Raw genomic sequence first — 21,221 nt, 5'->3', positions numbered from 1 at the left:
TTGAAACCCTATGGAAAAGCAAAAAAAAACTATTTCTGTTGGTCATGTAGCGGTCCATGTCGCAGTTCTTTGAAGAATCAAAATCTACCGTTCTGGCCATAAGCCAGCTTCCAAGGGATTTGAATGTGGTTTCTGTATCCTATAATAACATTGCCTTTGATCTGACTGATGTAAGAAGACATTGATGTGATGCATTCATTTACAACTGGAATTTTTTTTGTTGTTCATTCTCAAGGCTCTCCATTACTCTAGTTTTTTTTTGAAAGGGAAAGCATCATTAATTCACTCGTTCAGGTGAGTGATGACCATATTAGGGAATGGAATGCCTTTTGTCTCCTTGCATCCAGTGATGAGAGTTTTTGTTGGGTCAGGTATAACACAGGCCACAATGAATTGTAGACTTGCTTCTAAAACTCCAAAAGTAATAAATGTGTTTCTTTCAATAAATTATTATGGAGAAACTCAGATGAAGGGCTCGAGGGCAGTAGTGCAAGGCTTGAAAAGAGCAGCACAGAGTATGTCAGAGTTTATTGATACCAAGTTTGAGATCTGGTGTAGATTGTACCAGGAAGGCAGGAGGTAAGCACCAAAATCTTGAGATACTTAAAAAAAAAAGTAGAAGGAATTTTGAATTTTTTTATTTCAACTCTTGAGAGTCACTGGAAAGGAAGAATTATGAACTTCATTGTCTTTGGAACTTAAGAGAGTAAGGGGTGAAGGAGGAATGACTAAGGTAGAATTAATAAAATAGAAAGCAATTGATGCTATACAAAGACCACTTCTAATACGTGCCCTAAACTACATGCTTCTGGGACTTGCCTGACATGAACAGCAACAAATAGAATATCTTGAATACCTTGATCCATGCTGTGCATCTTTGGCTGTTTACAGCATCTTGTATTTAAGTGCCTTTAGCAATGAAACAGGGATGCCGTGGTGACATAGTGGTTAGCACTCCTGCGCTTCAACGTCAGGGACCCGGTTCGAGTCCCGCTTGGGTCACTGTCTGTACGTTCTCCCCGTGTGTGGTTTTCCTCCCACAGCCCGAAAAGACGTGATGGTAGAGTGCACTGGCCATGCTAAATTCTCCCTCTGTACCTGAACAAATGCCATTAGTGTGGCGATTAGTTGATTTTCACAATAACTTCATTGCAGTGATACTAATGAATATACTTAAACTTCAACATCACAAGCTGCTTCACAAGAGCATAGTAAAACAAATTAAGACACCAAATCGCAAGAGGTGATATTAGATAAAGTGACCAAAAGCTTGGTCAGTGAGAGAATGTCTAAAAGGAGGTAAGTAAGAGAGGTGTCAGGAGGGAATTCCATTGCTCAATGCCAAGAGAACTAAAGGCCCCATCAATGATGGAGTGATTACTATTAGGAATTCACAGGGAGTCAGAATTAGAAGATTGCAGATATCTCAAGAGGATTGTGTTGTTGGAGGAGACCACATGGATAGGGAGGAGGGAAGCTATGAAAGGACTTGGGAGAAAATGAAGGATGTGAATTTCAAAATCAGGACATTGCATGACCGGGAGCCAGTGTAAGTCGTTGAACCCAGGGGTGATGGGGGAATAGGATTTATCTAATTCCCATGAGAAAAAGTCTCCATCACTCTGTGCATTCTAGACCCTAACCCTTTGCTGTATTTAAAAAACTTTTCCTTGTATTGTCCTTGATTTAAGGCGAATGACAAAATATTGAGCATCCTCTCGTTCTCGACCCTTCTACCAAAGGAAACGCTTTCTCTCTCTACTTACTCCTTCAGGTGTTTCATGATTTTGAACACCTCTATCAAATATCCTCTCTTCCTTCTCAAATTGAAATACCTCATCCCTGAGACCATTCTCATGAACCTGTTCCAGCTTTTATTTCTTATGGTCATTCAAGATGTCCCGAATCACCGCTGTATGATTCTGAGAAATATAAGAAGACAGCTTTCCTCAAAATTGTCTTGATAATCAAGACAGTCTTTTTGAGGGTTGCAAAAAAATGTGGAGGAGCTTTAAATAGGCTGTGAAGACAAATAGAGGAATTATTGCTGCTGTTGTGGGGACTGGGTTTCTTATCTCACTACAGGAGACATAAGAGGGCTAGAGGACAGCCAACCATAGAATCCTACAGTGCAGAAGCAGGCCATTCAGCTGATCGAGTCTGCACTAAACATAATCCAGGCTCTAACCCCATGTATTTACCCTAGCTAGTCTCCTTGACACTAGGGGGCAAATTAGCATGGCCAGTCCACCTAACCTGCACATCTTTGGGCTGTGGTATCATTATTCAAAAAGGGAGGAAGGGATAAAGCAGAAAACTGCAGGCCACTCGGTCTAACTTCAGTAGTGGGAAACTAGTGGAAGCAACTCTGAGAAATCAAATTAATCTGCACTAGGAGAGGTAGGGATTAATCTCGAACAGTCAGGGTGGTTTTATTATGGGGAGGTCACGTCTGGGCAACATGATTGTATTTTTCGAAGAGGTGATCAGGTATGTAAGTGAGGGTAATGCATTTGATGTAGTCTACTTGGACTTCAACAATGATTTTGACAAGGTCCCATATGGGAGACTGATAGTGAAGCCCATGGGATCCAAGGAAATGTGGCAAACTGGATTCAGAATTGGCTGAGACAGGAAGCAGAGAACGATGGTTGAGGGGTGTTTTTCGAACTGGAAGACAGTATCCAGTGGAGTCCCACAGGGGTCAGTGTTGGAACCCTGGCTGTATGTGGTTTATATAAATTATTTAGACTTGAATGTAGAAGGTTTGATCGATAAGGTCATAGGTAATATAAAAATTGGTACGGTTGTAAATTATGAAGAGGATTCCCTGAGATTACAAGAAGATATAAATGGGCTGGTCAGTAGCAAATGGAATTTAATCTGGATAACTGTGAGGAGATGCACCTAGGCAGGACAAACAAAACAGAATACATGAGGGGAGGCAAGACCCTGGGGGAAGCACTGAGGATCAGAGAAAGACAAAGAAAATTACAGCACAGGAACAGGCCCTTTGGCCATCCAAGCCTGCACCGACCATGCTGCCTGACTGAACTAAAACCCCCTACCCTTCCAGGCACTATATCTCTCCTTTCCCATCCTATTCATATATTTATCAAGACGCCTCTTAAAAGCCACTATCATATCTGTTTCCACTACCTCCACCAGCAGCGAGTTTCAGGCACCCACCACTTTCTGTGTAAAGGAAAAAAAAATTGCCTCGTACATTTCTTTGCCCTTCACACCTTAAATCTATGCCCCCTAGTAATTGACTCTTCCACCCAGGGAAAAAGCTGCTTACTATCCACTCTGTCCATGCCCCTCATAATCTTGTAGACTTCTATCAGGTTGCCCCTCAACCTCCATCGTTCCAGTGAGAACAAGTTTCTCCAACCTGTCCTCATAACTAATGCCAGACACCTTCTCCAAAGCCGCCACGTCCGTCTGGTAGTGACCACAATTGGAACATTATATTCCAAGTGAGGCCTAACTAAGATTCTGTAAAGCTACAACATGATTGGCCAATTTTTAAACTCAGTGTGCTGGCCAGTGAAGGCAAGTATGCCTTCTTGACCGCCTTCTCCACCGGCGTTGCCACTTTTAGTGAGCTATGTACCTGTACGCCCAGATCCCTCTGCCTATCAATACTCTTAAGAGACCTTGGTGTGCATGTACACTGGTCCCTTAAGGTAACAGGACAAGTGGATAAATTGGTTAAGAAGGCATATGGTATATCTACCTTTATTAGTCGAGGCATAGTGTTTTTAGAACAGGTAGTTATGCTGAAACTATATAAAACATTGATTAAACCACAGCTAGGAAATAGTGTGCAATTCTAGAATCAGCATTATAGGAGGGATATGATCGCACAGGAAAGGGTGCAGAGGATTCACCAGAATGTTGCCTGAGCTGTAGAGTTTTAGCTATGAAGAAAGATTGGATATAGTGGGGCTGTTTTCCTTGGAACAGAGGAGATTGAGGTGGGGGGTGTGCTTGAGATGTATAAAATTATGAGGGTCATAGATAGACAGGAAGAAACTTTTCCCCTTGGTGGAGGGATCAATTACCAGGGGTGTAGATTTAAGTAAAGGAGCAAGAGATATCGAGGGGATGAAAGGAAAAACACTTCACCCAAAAGGTGGTGGGAGTCTGGAACTCGCTGCCTGAAACATTTAAGAAATATTTAGGTTTGCACTTGTGATGCAGAGGTCCTTGGTGTCCTTGTGCATCAGTCACTGAAAGTAAGCATGCAAGTACAGCAGGTAGTGAAGGAGGCAAATGGTAATGTTGGCCTTTGCAGCACGAGGACTTGAGTATAGAGATGTTTTACTGCAATTGTAGAGAGTGTTGGTAAGGCCACACCTGGAGTATTGTGTATTGTTCTGGTGCCCTTATCTGAGGGAGAATATCTTTGCTATGGAGGCAGTACAGTGAAGCTTTACCAGGCTGATTCCTCAGATGGCAGGTCTGTTGTATGAGGAGAAATTAAGTTGTTTAGGATTGTATTCATTAGAGTTTAGAAGAGTGAGAGGGAATTGCAAGGAAATGTAAGAAAAAATTCTAAGAGTTAAATGGTAGAATCAGAAAGAATGTTCCCAATGCTGGAAGAGTTCAGACCTAGGGGTCATAGTTTGAGGAGAAATTTCTTCACCCAGAGTGTGGTGATTGTGTGGAATTCACTACCACAGAATGTAGTTGAGATCAGAATGTTGTATGATTTCAAGAAGGAATTAGATATAGCTCTTGGGGCTAAAGCGATTAAGGATATGGGGAAAGGGGAATCAGCATATTGATTTTGATGATCACAATGAATGGCGTGCGCATGGGATGCTAAGGATTAGAATAATTGGGTGGTTTGTCTTTGATTGTTGCATAAGCGATCGATCAAAGGATCTTCTTTTGTGCTGTAGACCTCTATGACTGTATTGCTCAGTTGTGATTTCGGTTTTATTGTCGCCGGTTACAAATTTGGCACGTTCTGGCTGATGCATTTAGAAAAGCAGATAGCAAAAAGAACAAAGTGAAATACAGTAATGCATGGTAGCTTATCTGTAACCATGTGAAGTAAAGCAATGCAACTTACCTCTTCCTTTGGCAGACGCCAGATAAAAATGGAAAGCAAGATGACAGATCAATGGTACCGAAACCCATCAAGGTAGCACCCACCGTAGATGAAATAAAAGCCAGGCTGAAGACCATGGTTGAAAAGGTAACCAGTTGTTTTATTCAAATGTGTTATTTGTATTGCGGAAATCAGTAACCTTCATATAAAAGCAAATACTCTTGATGTTGGAAAGCTGGAGTGAAAACAGAAGTTGGTGGAAAACCCCGAAGTGTTAACTCTTTTCTCTCTCCACTGATGTTGTTAGATCTGCTATTATTTTCCATAATGCTCGTGTCTCATGTTGGACAGCATTTCTCTTCGCATTTTCTCTGCACTTCCTTCCTCAGGTTCACTTTGATGCTGTCCCCACGATGCATGCACACTGTCTCACATTCACTGTACCATCCCTCCCAGAGTGTCCTGCCCGTACATGCACTACGCAACTTTCTCCTTTTCTTGTTAAGTACATATTGTCGGATTATACTTTAATACAAATCTCATGTCATTCAGCAAAATGTAAAGAAAACTTGGCCACACTGAGCTGGTGTATTCTTACTTCCTAGGGGCAGCCGCTACCCAAGACAGAACAGAAGTTTCAGAACTTTATAAAAAGCACATTACGATTTGATGATGTAAAAGTGAGTATCTGAAGCATTCGAATGAAAGTTTGAGTCCCAAATCGTAACCATGGATTCCTATGTATTAGCTAATCATGGTAAGGGTACAGAGTGGAGGGGAAGCAAACATGGCCTCAGCAAGGGGAAAGTCAGCCCACGTCCACACTCCTAAACCATAATGAGGAGGCAATGGCCGAGTGGTGTTATCGCTAGTCTATTAATCCAGAACGTCAGCTAATGTCCTTGGGACCCAGGTTCAAACCCCACCATGGCAAATGGTGGAATTTAAATTCATTTAAAAAAAATCTGGAATTAAGAATCTACTGATGACCATGAAACCATTGTTGATTGTTGGAAAAGCCCATCTGGTTCACTAATATCCTTTCGAGAAGGAAATTTGCCATCCTTACCAGTCTGGCCTATTTGAGACTCCAGAGCCACAGTAATGTGGTTGGCTCGCAATTTCCCTTGGGCAACAAAGGATGGGCAAGAAATGTTGGCCAGTTAGTGACACCCATGTCCCATGAACAAATAAAAAAAGCAATTTGATTATACTGCCTCCTCTCATTAGGCTAGAGAGCCTAATAATGCCCATTGTTTTGTCTAACGCAAAGAATGGACGTGAGCAAGGTCCCAGATTGGTGCTGGTGTTTTTATTTCCAGTAGCAATCAGTTCCTTAAGGTGGAATGGGGAGACAATTTTGCCCATCGATGAAATACCTCCTGTAGGTAAATAACTTACCTTATCATTAGATATCACCCATTGAGTGTCCCCAGTCCCATCATTAACGGGTACTGACCCGTAGAGATCCCCCTGTCCCATTACTGACCCATAGTTCCCCCCGTCCCATCACTGACAGGTGCTGACCTAGAGAGTTCCCCTGTCCCATCACTGACAGATGTTAGTGGAAGGGACCATTTCCCAATTGATTCACCTCTCAGTCTTTCATCACACCACCACCACCACCACATCCCCCCACCCCGCAAAAGAACTGTATCGCCTTATCCTACAGTGAAGCAGTGATCATGTGCTCAAACATGGGCACCACTCACTCATCTCTGCATGCTTGGAACAAATACATTTCTCCAGTCTATTCTCCTCCCTCAAGTACCCTGGTGATGAGAAAGCAACCTTGTTTTTTCTGCAACACAGCTAAGCAGAATTCAAGATGCACCTCCACAGTACGGTGTACAGTTTAAGCACAAGTTACACTGTAGGCTCCTCTATAGCTCAGCATTCGATTTGCTCTCTATTTCCTGTGCACTGATTGGACATGTTAACATCTTAATCTCTGAGCTCCGCTCTTAGTGACACTAGTTCAGAATCATAGAATCTCAACAGTGCAGAGGAAGGCCATTGAGTTTGCACCAACTCTCGAACAGAGCATCTGACCTCTGCCCTCACGCACACCTTATCCCTGTAACCCCTCACATTTACATGGCTGATCCATCTAACCTACACATCTTGGGGACGCTGTGGGCAGATTTTTACCGTGGCCAAACTCCGTCTAGAAACAGGCTGCGTTTGCTGTCACGTGCTGTACTTCACACCAGTGAATGCGGAAGATGATGTAGCACGCGTTTCTACTTTAACATCGTTCTCTTTGCTTGCAGATGGTTGGAGAACTGTGGGTCTGGGGACAGGCGTTGAAGCAAACCAAATGAAGGGCACCTGGGAGCTGCCAATGGGTTTTTCTAATGGATCTTTTGGAGCAGTCGGTGGAATTTCTTTTCCCTAAAAGTTGTTTATCTTCTTGTCAGGTCTTCTGAACGCATTTTGTTTCGAGTTGACAGTCTGAAATGTTTTTCGCTTTAAGAAGGTGGATGACAGCATAGTATGAGGTTGGGTAGATAGCGAGCCTGCACGCAATCCTTTTCTAAAAAAAAAAATTGCCTTGATCACATCCATTCATAACGACTTGAAACCCAACAACACTGGAAAGATACAGCAGGTGTGTAGTGTGCGTAATATGGTAATATAACATTTCAGTCATTTGGAGAAGAATCTAATCCCAAAGCATTGACCTCCTTTTTCTCTCCTGTGAATGCTGACATGCCTACTGTGTATTTTCAGCACTGTCATTACGGATGTACAGTATTTGGGAGTTTTCTTTCTTTTTAATCTCATTGGTTATGTAATGCAGCGGCCAATAAAATCCACAGAACCAAAGATAAAGGTCCAAGTAACTTTTTTTTAAAAATTAATGTCTTCAGAACGGGGCAGCACGGTAGCACAGTGGTTTGCACTGCTGCTTCACAGCTCCAGGGACCTGTGTTCAATTCCCGGCTCGGGTCACTGTCCGAATGTGCCATTCTCCTTGTGTCTGCGTGGGTTTCCTCCAGGTGCTCCGGTTTCCTCCCACAGTCCACAGATGTACGGGTTAGGTTGATTGGCCATACTAAAATTGTCCCTTAGTGTCCTGAGATGCTTAGGTTAGAGGGATTAGTGGGTAAAACATGTATGGATTTGGATGTAGGGCCTGAGTGGGATTGTGGTCGGTGCAGATTCGATGGGCTGAAGGGCCTCTTTCTGCACTGTAGGGTTCTATGATTCTGAGAACTCCACCAGCCCTTATGATGATGGGGAGGAAGTCTTTATAATTTTATATATAACTGTTACCCCAATTCTTTTAGATGGCCCAGAGTGGCGCAGAGGGTTGAGCCCCAGATTTGTGAAACTGGTCTGTTGGTTTGGTCGATCTGTGCTGGATTGCAACAAATGGCCTTCACTGTGGGGTCAGGGGAGGACCCGTGTTCCTGCTGTTAACTGGCTACCCTTAAAAGATGTGGATGAGATTTTTACAGTGGATTTTTAGCCATCTCGGAACAGTTGGAACTTTCTCCCCAAAAAACAAAGTAGCTTGTAGGATCTCCTGTCAAATATATTTTATCCTTGAGAAAACGCCAGTGTTTCTGCTTCAGGAAGATAGTAGGTGGATGGGAAGCCGATGCACTCCTTTCTGAACATAGCTTTCATAGAGGTCACGAATAGCACTATATTATTGCAAGCCACCCTGGTTAGCACTGCTGCCTCAATGCCAGGGGCCTGTGTTCGATTCCAGCATCAGGTCACTGTCTATTTGGAGTCTGCATATTCTCCCCATGTCTGTGTGGGTTTTCTCCAGTTTAGAACATAGAACACTACAGCACAAACAGGCCCTTCGGCCCACGAGTTGCGCCGATCACATCAACACCTATCTATAACCCCCAATCCCATAAAACCCCATATACTCATCCAGAAGTCTTTTAAAAGACCCCAGCGAGTTCGCCTCCACCACCACTGACGGCAGCCGATTCCATTCACTCACCACCCTCTGAGTGAAAAACTTACCCCTAACATCCTCCCACAGTCCACAGATGTACGGGTTAGGTTGATTGGCCATACTAATATTGCCCCTTAGTGTCCTGAGATGCTTAGGTTAGAGGGATTAGCGGGCAAAAAAAAGTACGGATATGGGTGTAGGGTCTGGATGGGATTGTTGTTGGTGCAGACTCAATGGGCCGAATGGTCCCCTATTGATTGAGGATTGGGTCTGCGTCACCTTTGATACTTCCTGCGATGGGTGGAAACAAAAGTCATAATCAGTCAAAGGCCTGGCGTCTGGGATATTCTCCTCTGTGTTTTGAATTGTACCACTTTAAATGTCATTGAGAGTTTTCATCCTTTTCTTTCATTCTCATCCCCTTCTCCCTGAAGATAATAAAGGATACTGTTCCTAGAGACTGAAAACCCTTCAGTGATTGTTCCAAATGGATGTTCATTTCTACATCTGGATGGTATCATTGATAGGCTGTTCAACTGTAGGGGGCATCGTACGGGGAACTCAAATTTCCCCTATCCTAACCTGAGCTTTGCACATGGACACTTTTTTTTGGCATGGACTATCACATAATTGTCAGACACAGAAGTCTGCACCTTAAAATAGGGGCTGTAGTGCTCCTATTATGCAGCTGATATCAGCTGACTTGGCAGTGACCATTGCATTGAACCCTGGACCATCCTGGTGTTTACAACTGAGCAACTCCATACCAAGTGAAGCAGTTTTTTGATTCAGCTATAAGTATTTTTCTTTCAAAGTAACCTTGAGGATAGGGTAATGTTGAGGATACCGTTCCTTTAATAGTTGGAGACAGCCTGTGTGGCATCTTAATGCCAGGACAAAGAGTAGTTAAGCTTGTCTGATTACTGTGCTTTTGCATGGTAAATCCTCTTACTTTATTGAGAATAATTACTTCGAATTAGCATTTCTTTTTAAAAAGCGAAGACGACGATCAAATTACCAGGCAGCCTCTCGAAAGATTTTGATAGGGAAGAACATTAGAGTGAGGAATGTGTCCAGAAAAAATCATTAGGTTTCAAAGCCAACAGTGTAGCGTAAATAAGTGAGAATCGAGGCCATTGGGTTTCAGAAACAAGTGGGGGGTGGGGTCGCAGTCTATCTCTGCCCTTTCGATTGACCTCTCCCCCAATTCTGACAGGTCTGCTGCACGTTTCTAATGTTCTCAGTTTTTTTTTGTTTAATTTCAAGCTCGCCGCTTTTCTTCTTTCTACGTCACTGCTGTGCTATCTTTGCCATACAAAATTTTTGTCTGCCAGTCGTTGTGCTTAAGTGAATTGCAGGTAATAGCAATGGTGTGACGAGCAACGGCATCCCACAATGCAGTTATGTTGCTGCCCCCTCAGGTAGAAATAGAGCGATCCCGTGGCACTGTTTAGAGAACAGCAGGAGAACCCTGGCCAATATCTGTTCCTGAACCAGTATTGCTGAAGCAGGTTACCTGGTCATTTATCTTACTGCAGTTTGCTGGGTCAGGGCTGTGAGAAATTTAACCTCTGTATTTGTTTACACCACTAAAATAATCAAACTTCGAGTCTATGATTGGTTATACAGCAATTTAGGATATAGCGAAAGGCACTTTTATTAAGTTGGTTCTTTTCAGAGAGGTAGAGAATAATGATGTTGATAATAGAGAGTTCAAGGGAAGGGAAATCCGGATCTCCAATCCATCTGCCCACCATCTTCACATTGGAATAATCAACCCCAATCCCATTTTCCTGTTCTCCCTCCAATCCTTTAATAATTCTCTTCAGTCACCTATTTTCGATAGATACCTGTGTTAATGCACTTCTATTTTCCCTTTGCATAGAAAGCATATCTTGCAGCTGCTCCCTTTATGATGTGTATAGTAACAGAACCAAGAAATAATTCAGTAGATGCAGCAAGTTACTGTCTTCTCACTATAGAGTAATGGAGTGAAAGACTCTTTTTGGTGTTGGTTAGAAGATCTCCACCTGAAGTCTCAGCTGTATTCTAGTGAACTGCACACTCCCAACATAGAATGCAAATAGTTGGCCATTTTTGGTGCGTTTTGTTGAAGAGCTCAGGCTGTATATGGTGTGAGAATTATTTATATTTTTTCTTTGCTGTTGTTAACTCTGACGCATTTTCTTCCCCTCTCTCTTTGAACATATTGGCCGACCTTTAGGGGCTTTGTTTCTGCAGGCACCCTTTGCCTCTTAATATCTCATCCAAATCGCCACTCATCATGTCTGAGCTTAGATATTTGAGTGCTGGCGGTCATAATTTGGTCATGAGGGCATAATAGCATTGCAGCCAAGCCTAGTAGATCACACGAGCTTCCCTGCCTACAATCCAGCGGAAAGAAGGATTTCCTTCTCCAGCAGCCTCATCCTAATGCAAGGACATGTGTGCCAGAGAGCTGCTCCTCTGATATTTAAATCTGATCAGTAGGAACTGGAGTGTAGGAATGGAAGTAGCGCATTCATCCACTTGATCTGTTCTACCATTGTATTAGATGGATCTATAAAGTTAAAATCGAACCACTGGTGAAATATCCCTCCGTTTTTCTCATAGAATCACAAGACCATTCATCCCAGCATTTCTATGCCAGCACCTTGAAAAAGCTATCAAATTAATTTCAATTTTTTTTCACACAAAAAGTATTCACAGGCTATTAATATGCAAAGAAGAAGTGAGATAACTGACTGTAAAAGACCAAATTAGCTAGTTGGTGAAAAGACATTAAAGTGGACTCCAGAAAAATCTATAATTAAGGGGCATGAAGTGAAAATGTTTACAACCACTTTGACTTGTCCCAATTCTAATACTTTCCTGTTTGAGTTATTCCCAAATTATTGCTCTTCTCTTTAGGGCTATGGAAGGAGTTAACATAAGAACATAAGAAATAGGAGCAGGAGTAGGCCATCCAGCCCTTCAAGCCTGCCCCGCCATTCAATAAGATCATGGCTGATCTGTCGTGTCTCAGTTCCACATTCCCGCCCTCTCCCCATAACCCTTAATCCCCTCGCTTATCAAAAACCCATCAACCCGCGTCTTAAAAATATTTAGCGAGGCAGCCTCCACCACCTCAACGGGCAGAGAATTCCAGAGATTCACCACCCTTTGAGTGAAGAAGTTCCTCCTCAACTCTGTTCTAAACCACCCCCCCTTTATCTTGAGGCTGTGCCCCTTAGTCCTACTGTCCTTTCTGAGCGGAAAGAGCCTCTCCACCTCTATCCTATCCATCCCATTCATCATCTTATACATCTCAATGAGATCTCCCCTCATTCTTCTAAACTCTAACGAGTACAAGCCTAGTTTATTCAGCCTCTCCTCATAGCTCAACTCCGGCATCAGCCTAGTAAACCTCCTCTGCACTCCCTCCAAGGCCAAAATATCCTTGCGTAAGTACGGCGACCAAAACTGCACACAGTACTCCAGCTGCGGCCTCACCAATGCCCTATACAGCCGCAGCAAGACCTCTCTACTTTTATATTCAATCCCCCTCGCTATGAAGGCCAGCATCCCATTAGTCTTCCTGACCACCTGCTGCACCTGCAGGCTGGGATTTTGCGACTCATGCACAAGGACCCCGAGGTCCCTCTGCATCGTCGCCTGCTGCAGTTTTTCGCCCCGTAAGTAATAGTCCTTCCTACCATTATTCCTACCAAAGTGGACCATCTCGCACTTGCCAACATTAAATCCCATTTGCCATTTCCTGGCCCATTCGCCCAGCCTATCTAGATCCTTCTGCAGACTCTCCACACCCTCCGCGCAATTTGCCGTTCCACCAATCTTGGTGTCATCAGCAAATTTCGACACCATACATTGTCCATGGCTTATTACCTCTCCTCCTATGGTCCTTTTTAACCATCGGAATAAATTTCTGCTGAGCACCAAGAAAGACGTCCTTAAAGATCCTTCACTGCTCCTCAGCAGACCTACCTTCCAACACGCTCCCCCAGTCAACATTCGCCAATTCCTCTCTCATCCTACCGTACTCCCCTCTGTTCAAACAAAGGACGTGTGTCCAGGAACCCACTTTCTCCTCCTCCATCTGCACCAGAAACTCCCACCATACAATGATCACTCTCTGCAAGAGGATCCTTCACCGCAAGGTCCCTAATTCTACCCGCTTCATTACAGTTACTGTGTATTTTGTGATTTTTTTTAGGCTTTCATTTATATGTCTGTTCACTGACAATTACTTGTCTATAATTTAAATACCTTCAATGCCAAGCATAACATGAGTGATTAAAAGGGGGTAAAAAGGTAGGTCACAGCTGGAAATCTGAAATCAAGACCAGAACAGAAGATTGGCTCAGTTTGTCAGTAAGAGAAGGAAAACTAAAAAGTTGAAAACGTGCAGTAGGTCAAATCCATATCTTTGAAGGGAAAGAACAGACCGTCTAAAATTTGGATGTGTACCCTTCGTAGCATGAAAATGAATTATTAACAGTTAAGGTAGAACCTTCCTCCAGACTCCTGTGCTGAAGGTTGTGGAGATGCCTTCAACTGTAGAGTAGAACAACCATGGCATATAATGTTGGCATTATCCCGATGGTGTCATTTTGTGCCTCTGTCAGTGCAGTTTCCGGGATCTCCTCAAAGCCACATCTAACCTCCAGCGGTGACTTGACATGAATTTTTTTCTCCTTCAATTTATTTAAAGACATGGAAATAGTCAGGAATTGGGTCTAACTAGAGTCAGCTCAGGTGCAATGGGCCAAATGGCCTCACTCTGTGCTCCAGTTATTCCAAGGTTCTGAGAGTCAAGTATTGTGAGTACCTGTACAAGGATGATGGTGAGTCTGAATTTAAAGCTAAGTTGAACATGAGCCTGTTCCACATTCGAGGTGGGTTACAATGAGCCACTCATCAGATGGCCAGCTGTAAAGCCAATGGCCAGAATTATATACCGGCAGAGCTACTTAAGATGGGAAGAGAATGAGTAGTAGATAGGATGTACCGAATATTTGTGGCACGGTAACGCGTAACAAAGAACAAAGAACAACCCAGCACGGGAAACAGGCCCTTCGGCCCAACGAGCCCGCGCCACCGCATCACCCAACACCTATTCTACCCTGCATGTCTACGAATGGAACCCTACTCAGTCAGATTCAGGGAAGAAATAGTGTCAATTTGGTAAAAACCGATTAGCCTAAGAGCCTTGAGAGTACCTGTTAAATGGAGACATTCAGCCCTCCATATAATGTTTATGTTGAAACAAATATTACACTACTGTTTGTGACTGGAGAACCAACAACAGAACCAAAAGAATGTGGTTCTCTGATAGTGCTGGCTGTCACGGCTGTGAATGATTTTACCCTTATGCACTGCTCCATGTCTGATTGCAAGGTACCTTTGTAAATAGGATAATAAGTTTTATTCCTCTGTGGTTCAATGAATAAAGAACAAACTTGCTTACTTAGAATGTGTTCATTTCTGTTTATGCAGTCACACATCAGCCTAAAATATGTTCAGAGTAGAATGAATATTGTAGAGTTATCTATGCAATTTTAACTCCTTTGGAACATTTTTCTGATGTGGAGATACCGGCCTTGGACTGGGGTAAACACAGTAAGAAGTCTCACAACATCAGGTTACAGTCTAACAGGTTTATTTGGTAGCAGATGCCACTGTTGGACTTGAACATTCTTCTCACAGGGGCCTATTTCTGTGCTTGTGCCTGAGAGTCAGTTTTGCCTAAGGCCACATTATGTATCGAACTCTGCCTCTTTTTCCCTCTGTCACGGCCTTGGGACCAAATCTTGTCAATCACAGGTAGCCTTCATAGGATTTCCATCAGCAGTGTGCCCAGGGAATGTAAAACCAGTTGATTTCTGTTCCCCCAGAGATTGTTCTATGAATTCAGCAGTTTTTAACTTTGAGTTCAACGGGGCTTAATGAGTAATGTCATTAAAGCTGGAAGTCACCCAGTGAATGAACTTTTAGAACACTTCATCAAGTCTCAATAGAGAAGTGAATGAGGTGTGAAACTCCATCTTGGCTTCTGTTGTACTATAGGTACTCTATTGAACAAGGTGCAAAGTGTGGTGTCTGGTTTCTTATGCACTGTATAATGTCAGCTGTTCTTTTTTTTGCTACATGATAGTGTGAATATTGAGTACCTTTACAAGGACGATAGACTGAATTTAAGGCCAAGTTGAACATAATTCACCTCAAGCTGAGGTACAACGAGCCACTCATCAGATGGCCAGCTGTAAAGCCATAGGCCAGGGTTATATATCAGCAGAGCTACTTAAGATTGAAAGAGAGTGGGTAGTGGGCAGGATGTACCGAATGTTTGTAGCCTGGTGAAAGCTAGACAATTTGTTGGGGAAGTGGACTGATTATACCTTCACTGTTCTTCCAAAGAAAGGTAAGTTGAAACCACGCACAAATTAAGGAACAATTACTTTGTTCTTCCAGGCTTGTAAAGTATTGTTCTGCTTCATCCTGGAACAGATCCAAAACAAAGATGAGGATGAAGTTGCTGATGCGCAAGCTGGCTTTCAATGTGGAGGTGGAAACCAAAGTTTTCACGTCATTGATCTTAGAACATAAGTGGTTAGCACTGCTTCCTCTCAGCGCCAGGGATCCGGGTTCGACTCCCAGCTCAGGTCACTGTGACGTTTGCACTTTCTCCCCATGTCCATGTGGGTTTTAACTGGGTGCTCCAGTTTCCTCCCACAGTCCAAAAGATGTGCTGGTAGGCGTATACACCGATGACTGTGTGGCCAAATTCCCCTCCAACTCGGCTTTCAAGTTTGCTGACAACACCACCACAGTGGGTGGGATCTCAAACAATGAAGAGACAGGGTACGGGAGTGAGATAGAGAATCTCGAGAACTGGTGTGGAGATAATAATCTCTTTCTTAATGTCAACAAAATGAAAGAGATTGTCATTGACTTCAGGAAACATAGAGGATAACATGCCCCTGCCAACATCAATGGGGATGAAGTAGAAAGCATTGAGAGCTTCAAGTTTTTAAGTATCCAGATCACCAACAATCTGTCCTGGTCCCTCCATGTTGACACTATATTAAGAAAGCCCACCAATGTCTCTACTTTCTCAGAAGACTAAGGAAATTTGGCATGTCAGCTATGACTTTCACTTACTTTTACAGACATATTGAAAGCATTCTTTCTGGCTGTATCACAGCTTGGTATAGCTCCTGCTTAGCCCACAATTGCAAGAAGCAACAAAAGGCTGTGAATGTAGTCCAATTCATTACGCAAACCAGCCGTCCACCCATTGACTCTGTCTACACTTCCTGCTGCCTTGGCAAAGCAACCAGCATAATTAAGGACCAAACTCCCCTTGGATATTTTCTCTCCCACCTTCCGTCAGGAAAAAGATACTAAGGTCAGGTCTGATACCAACCAACACAGGAACAGCTTCTTCTCTGCTGCTGTCAGACTTGAATGGACTTACTTTGCATTAAGTTGATCTTTACACCCTAGCTATGACTGTAACAGTACATTCTGCACTCTCGTTTCTTTCTTTATGAATGGTATGTTTTGTCTGTATAGTATGTAAGAAACAATACATTATACTAATACATCTGACAGTAATCAAATCAAGTGGTTGTGTACATTGCCATGCTAAATTCTCCCTCATTGTACTGAACAGGTGCCAGAGTGTGGCCACTCAGGGAATTTCCATTGCAGTGTTAATGTGAGCCTACTTGTCACACTAGTAAATAAACATTAAAAAGAACTAAAAGCAAAATGCTGCAAATAGAACAAAAAACAGTGCAGCACAGGAACAGGCCTCCATGCCTATTATGATCGTGATGCCCTAACTAAATTTAAAAAAATCTTCTGCCCTTATTCGGTCTGTGTCCCTCTCTTTCATCCCCATTCATGTATGCAGCCAGATGCCCCTTAAATGTTGCTAATGTGCCTGCTTCCACCATCTCCCCGGCTATCCGTTCCAGGCACCCACCACTCTCTGCATGGAAAAACTTACCCCGCACGTCTCCCTTGTGACTGATAAATAAACTTTAAACTTAAAGAAAAACTTTAATCACCTCAATGAGGTGCATATCTTGGAATATGAGCTCTCTGATTGAGATAATGATTGCCTGCCCAATCAGGATCCTCATCTGTGTGTGTATATATATCGAGAGAGAGAGAGAGAGAGTGTCAGGGCTATTGACACTCAGATTCTGACTTTGTAATAATCCCTCTGAGGGGTGGAATTGATTTTGTAAATAAAGGGAATCTGGTGGAGGGACTGATAGCCTCTATAAGGAGTTATTTCATCAGGAGTGACAAGTAGGCCAGTCCAGCAAATTTCTTTTTCCTAAAAGGGAGGAACAACAATCATAAATCAAATCAAAAATCAATGATAGTTTCATGGTCATCATTTCTGAAGTAGTTTTCGATTCCACATTCATTTATTGAATTTGCTACAGTGGTATTTGGATCCATGCTCCCAGATCTTTATCTGTTTGATTATTAGCTTCGCTATATTACCATTTTGCCACCATCTCTTACATGTGGTCCAGCCATATTCAGCTGATTGCAGAGAGCAGAATCTGTCCTAGCTTGTAACCTGCCTCCTTAACTAAGTCTTTGATCACAAGAAACTACAAAAGGTGGTGAATGTAGCCCAATCCATCACGCAAACCAGCCTCCCATCCATTGACTCTGTCTATTTCCGCTGTCTCGGCAAAGAAGCCAGCATAATTAAGAACCACAAGCACCCCGGGCATTCTCTCTTTCACCTTCTTCCATCAGGAAAAAGATACAAAAGTCTGAGGTCCGTACCAACCGACTCAAGAACAGCTTCTTCCCTGCTGCTGTCAGACTTTTGAATGGATTTACCTCCCATTAAGTTGCTCTTTCCCTACACCCTAGCAGTGTCTGGTATACTACCTTCTGCTTTCTCTTCTTTCCTTTTCCATGAACGGTATGCTTTGTCTGTATAGCACAAGAAACAATACTTTTCACTGCGTACTAATATGTGACAAGAATAAATCAAATCAAAACAAATCATCATCTCTCCCAGTATTTCCTTATATAGTTTTGTGTCAAATTTTACCTGAAAGGTAAACATCCTGTTGAATCCCTGTACACATTGTATGTTGTCTTGCTTAACAAACTTTTAAAAGGCTGTTTATTGTCACAAGTAAGGCTTACATTAATATTGCAATAAAGATACTGTGGAATTCCCCTAGTCGCTGCAGTCTGGTGTTTATTCGGGTCAGAGAGCCTAACCAGCGCGTCTTTCAAAATGTGGGAGAAAACTGGAGCACCCGAAGGAAACCCACACAGATATGGGGAGAACATGCAAACCCCACACAGACAGTGACCCAATTCGAGAATCGAACCTGGACCCTTGGTGCTGTGAGGCAGCAGTTCTAACTGCTGTGCCGCTCCTGCTGCTTTTAATTGCTGTGCAGGCCCATTGCACATCGCTGTAAATAACATTGCCCACCGGTCATTTTTATTTAGCTCATTGTCTACAGCCTTCATGCACTGTGCTTGTTTCAAAAGCAGATTAGCAATGTCATTCTCAGCCCTTTCCAAATGTTAATCTTAATACTTTTTCTCAAACAACATGAGAGATGTCAGTGGTTTGGAGTTCTTTTTAAATGTTAATCTGTTAAACCAACCTATTTAATCTAAATAGTTATATATTCGAAAGACTATCCAGTGTTAAATAGCCTGCAATAAACTCTCTTTCATTGTGCTAAATGTTTAGTACAAATCTAAAGTATGCTCCAAGATTTTTTGGATGCCTGTTGTTTGTCCTGTAAATAACATCCCCCCCCCGCCCCTTCAGATCACTTTTATTCAGTTAATTGTTTCCATTCTTCATGCACAGTGCTTGTTTTAAAAGCAGATTAACAGTGCCATTCTCAGCCCTTTCCAAATGTTAATCTTAATATTTCATAGAATCCCTACAGTGCAGAAGGAGGCCATTGAGCCCGAGTCTGTATTGACCTCATGGGTACAGGATGTTGCCTGGTCTGGAGAGTATTATCTATCTGGAGAGGTTAGATAAACTCGGTTTGTTCTCACTGGAACGATGGAGGTTGAGGGGCAACCTGATGGAAGTTTACAAGATTATGAGTGACATGGGCAGAGTGGATAGTCAGTCAGATGCTCTTTCCTAGGGTAGAAAAGTCAAGTACTAGGGGACGTAGGTTTCAGGTGAGTGGGGAAAAGTTTAAGGAGCAATGCGAGGCAAGTTTTTTACACAGAGGGTGCTGAATGTCTGGAACGTGCTGCCAGGGGGATGGTGGTGGAAGCAGGTATAATAGTGGCATTTAAGGGGCATCTAGACAAATACGTGAGAAGAATGAGAATGGAAGGATTCAGACTCCGTAAGTGTATACAATTTTAGTTTAGGCAGGCATCATGATCAGCTCAAGCTTGGAGGGCCGTAGGGCCTATTGCTTTGCTGTAATGTCGTTTGTTCTTTAGTTTAAATACCCACTCCCTCCACCATTGGCATGCCATATGCCCTCATCTACAGGAAGCACAGCAACAGCTCACCAAGGCTGCCATGGCAGTACTTTCCAAAACTGCAACCACGTTTACAACATTCTTGCTGTAAAAGAACCTTTAGGGACGAGTGACTATAATACGGGAGGAACTTACTTTATGGTTAGAAATGAGGAAGTTCAACCTGAAGCCAGGGTGTGAAGTTTGAAGAAAAGGACATTATTGAGGAATGAGGGGCAAATTTGCTGAGGTGTGTTGGGAAAATACATTAAAAAGGTATGATGGAACAGAGGCAATGAGTAGTCATCAAACAATTATTACATAGTTTGCAGCAACTATACCTTCCTTCAAGGCATCAAAACACAAGAAAAGTCAATCAACTGCAGTCAAAAAAGGAAATTAAGGATTGTATAAGCTTAAAAAGAAAATGCCGATAAAGTTGCGGGAAATTGTAAGTAACCTGATGATTGCAGTGGAGATGCCAGTGTTAGACTGGGGTGGGCACAGTAAAAAGTCTCACAACACCAGGTTAAAGTCCAACAGGTTTATTTGGAATAATGAGCTTTCAGAGCGCTGCTCCTTCATCAGATGAGTGGAGATAGGTTCACAAGCATGGCATATATAGGCAAAGATACAATTGCAAGATAATTACAGACTGGAATGTGAAGAATTGGTTGGATTGCGAGTCTTTACAGTAATCAAGTTTTTACAGGGACAAACAATGTGTTGGAGAGAGGGTGGCCTTCATAGCGAGGGGGATTGAATATAAAAGTAGGGAGGTCTTGCTGCAGCTGTATAGGGCATTGGTGAGGCCGCAGCTGGAGTACTGTGTGCAGTTTTGGGCGCCGCACCTGCGCAAGGATATTTTGGCCTTGGAGGGAGTGCAGAGGAGGTTTACTAGGCTGATACCGGAGTTGAAGGGGTTGAGCTATGAGGAGAGGCTGAATAAACTAGGCTTGTACTCGTTAGAGTTTAGAAGAATGAGGGGAGATCTCATTGAGACGTATAAGATGATGAATGGGATGGATAGGATAGAGGTGGAGAGACTCTTCCCGCTCAAAAAAGACAGTAGGACTAGGGGGCACAGCCTCAAGATAAAGGGGGGGCAGTTCAGAACGGAGTTGAGGAGGAACTTCTTCACTCAAAGGGTGGTGAATCTCTGGAATTCTCTGCCCGTTGAAGTGGTGGAGGCTGCCTCGCTAAATATTTTTAAGAAGCGGGTTGATGGGTTTTTGATAAGAGAGGGGATTAAGGGTTATGGGGAGAGGGCGGGAAAGTGGAACTGAGCCACGACAGATCAGCCATGATCTTATTGAATGGCGGGGCAGGCTCGAAGGGCCAGATGGCCTACTCCTGCTCCTATTTCTTATGTTCTTATGTTCTTATAATCACAGGTTAAAGAGGTGTGCATTGTCTCAAGCCAGGACAGTTAGTAGGATTTTGCAAGCCCAGGCCAAATGGTGGGGTCACAATTAGTGTGACATGAACCCAAGATTGTGGTTGAGGCCGTCTTCATGCATGTGGAACTTGGCTATCAGTTTCTGCTTGGCAAAAGAGCACCAAGAAACTGATAAAGGAAGAGAAAATCAAAAATTAATGCAAACTACTAGTGGAGTGCCTCAGGGGTCGGTTCTGGGGCCTCAGCTATTTACCATTTATATAGATGATCTGGAGGAGGGAAACGAGTGTAGGGTGTCGAAATTTGCTGATGACACCAAGATTGGAGGAAAGGCAAAT

At 43.0% G+C, this 21,221-nt stretch overlaps 1 protein-coding gene across 1 annotated transcript in view; it reads left to right on the top strand.

Moving 5' to 3' along the window:
• The window catches only part of LOC145345594 (nucleophosmin-like), a 96,148-nt gene extending 81,698 nt beyond the window's left edge, over nucleotides 1-14,450 (top strand). The window contains exons 8-10 of the mRNA XM_080193459.1: nucleotides 5,099-5,209; nucleotides 5,668-5,742; nucleotides 7,336-14,450. Coding sequence (XP_080049585.1) covers nucleotides 5,099-5,209; nucleotides 5,668-5,742; nucleotides 7,336-7,386 — 237 coding nt within the window. The 3' untranslated portion in view covers nucleotides 7,387-14,450. The remainder of the gene's footprint in view (nucleotides 1-5,098; nucleotides 5,210-5,667; nucleotides 5,743-7,335) is intronic.
• The last annotated feature ends 6,771 nt before the right edge of the window (nucleotides 14,451-21,221 follow it).

Source organism: Carcharhinus amblyrhynchos, chromosome 1 (genome assembly GCF_965287045.1).
Source record: "Carcharhinus amblyrhynchos chromosome 1, sCarAmb.v2.hapA, whole genome shotgun sequence".
Classification (NCBI taxonomy): Eukaryota; Metazoa; Chordata; class Chondrichthyes; order Carcharhiniformes; family Carcharhinidae; genus Carcharhinus; species Carcharhinus amblyrhynchos.
Note: the sequence above shows the minus strand (reverse complement) of the source record. Positions and strands in the feature narration are given on the sequence as shown.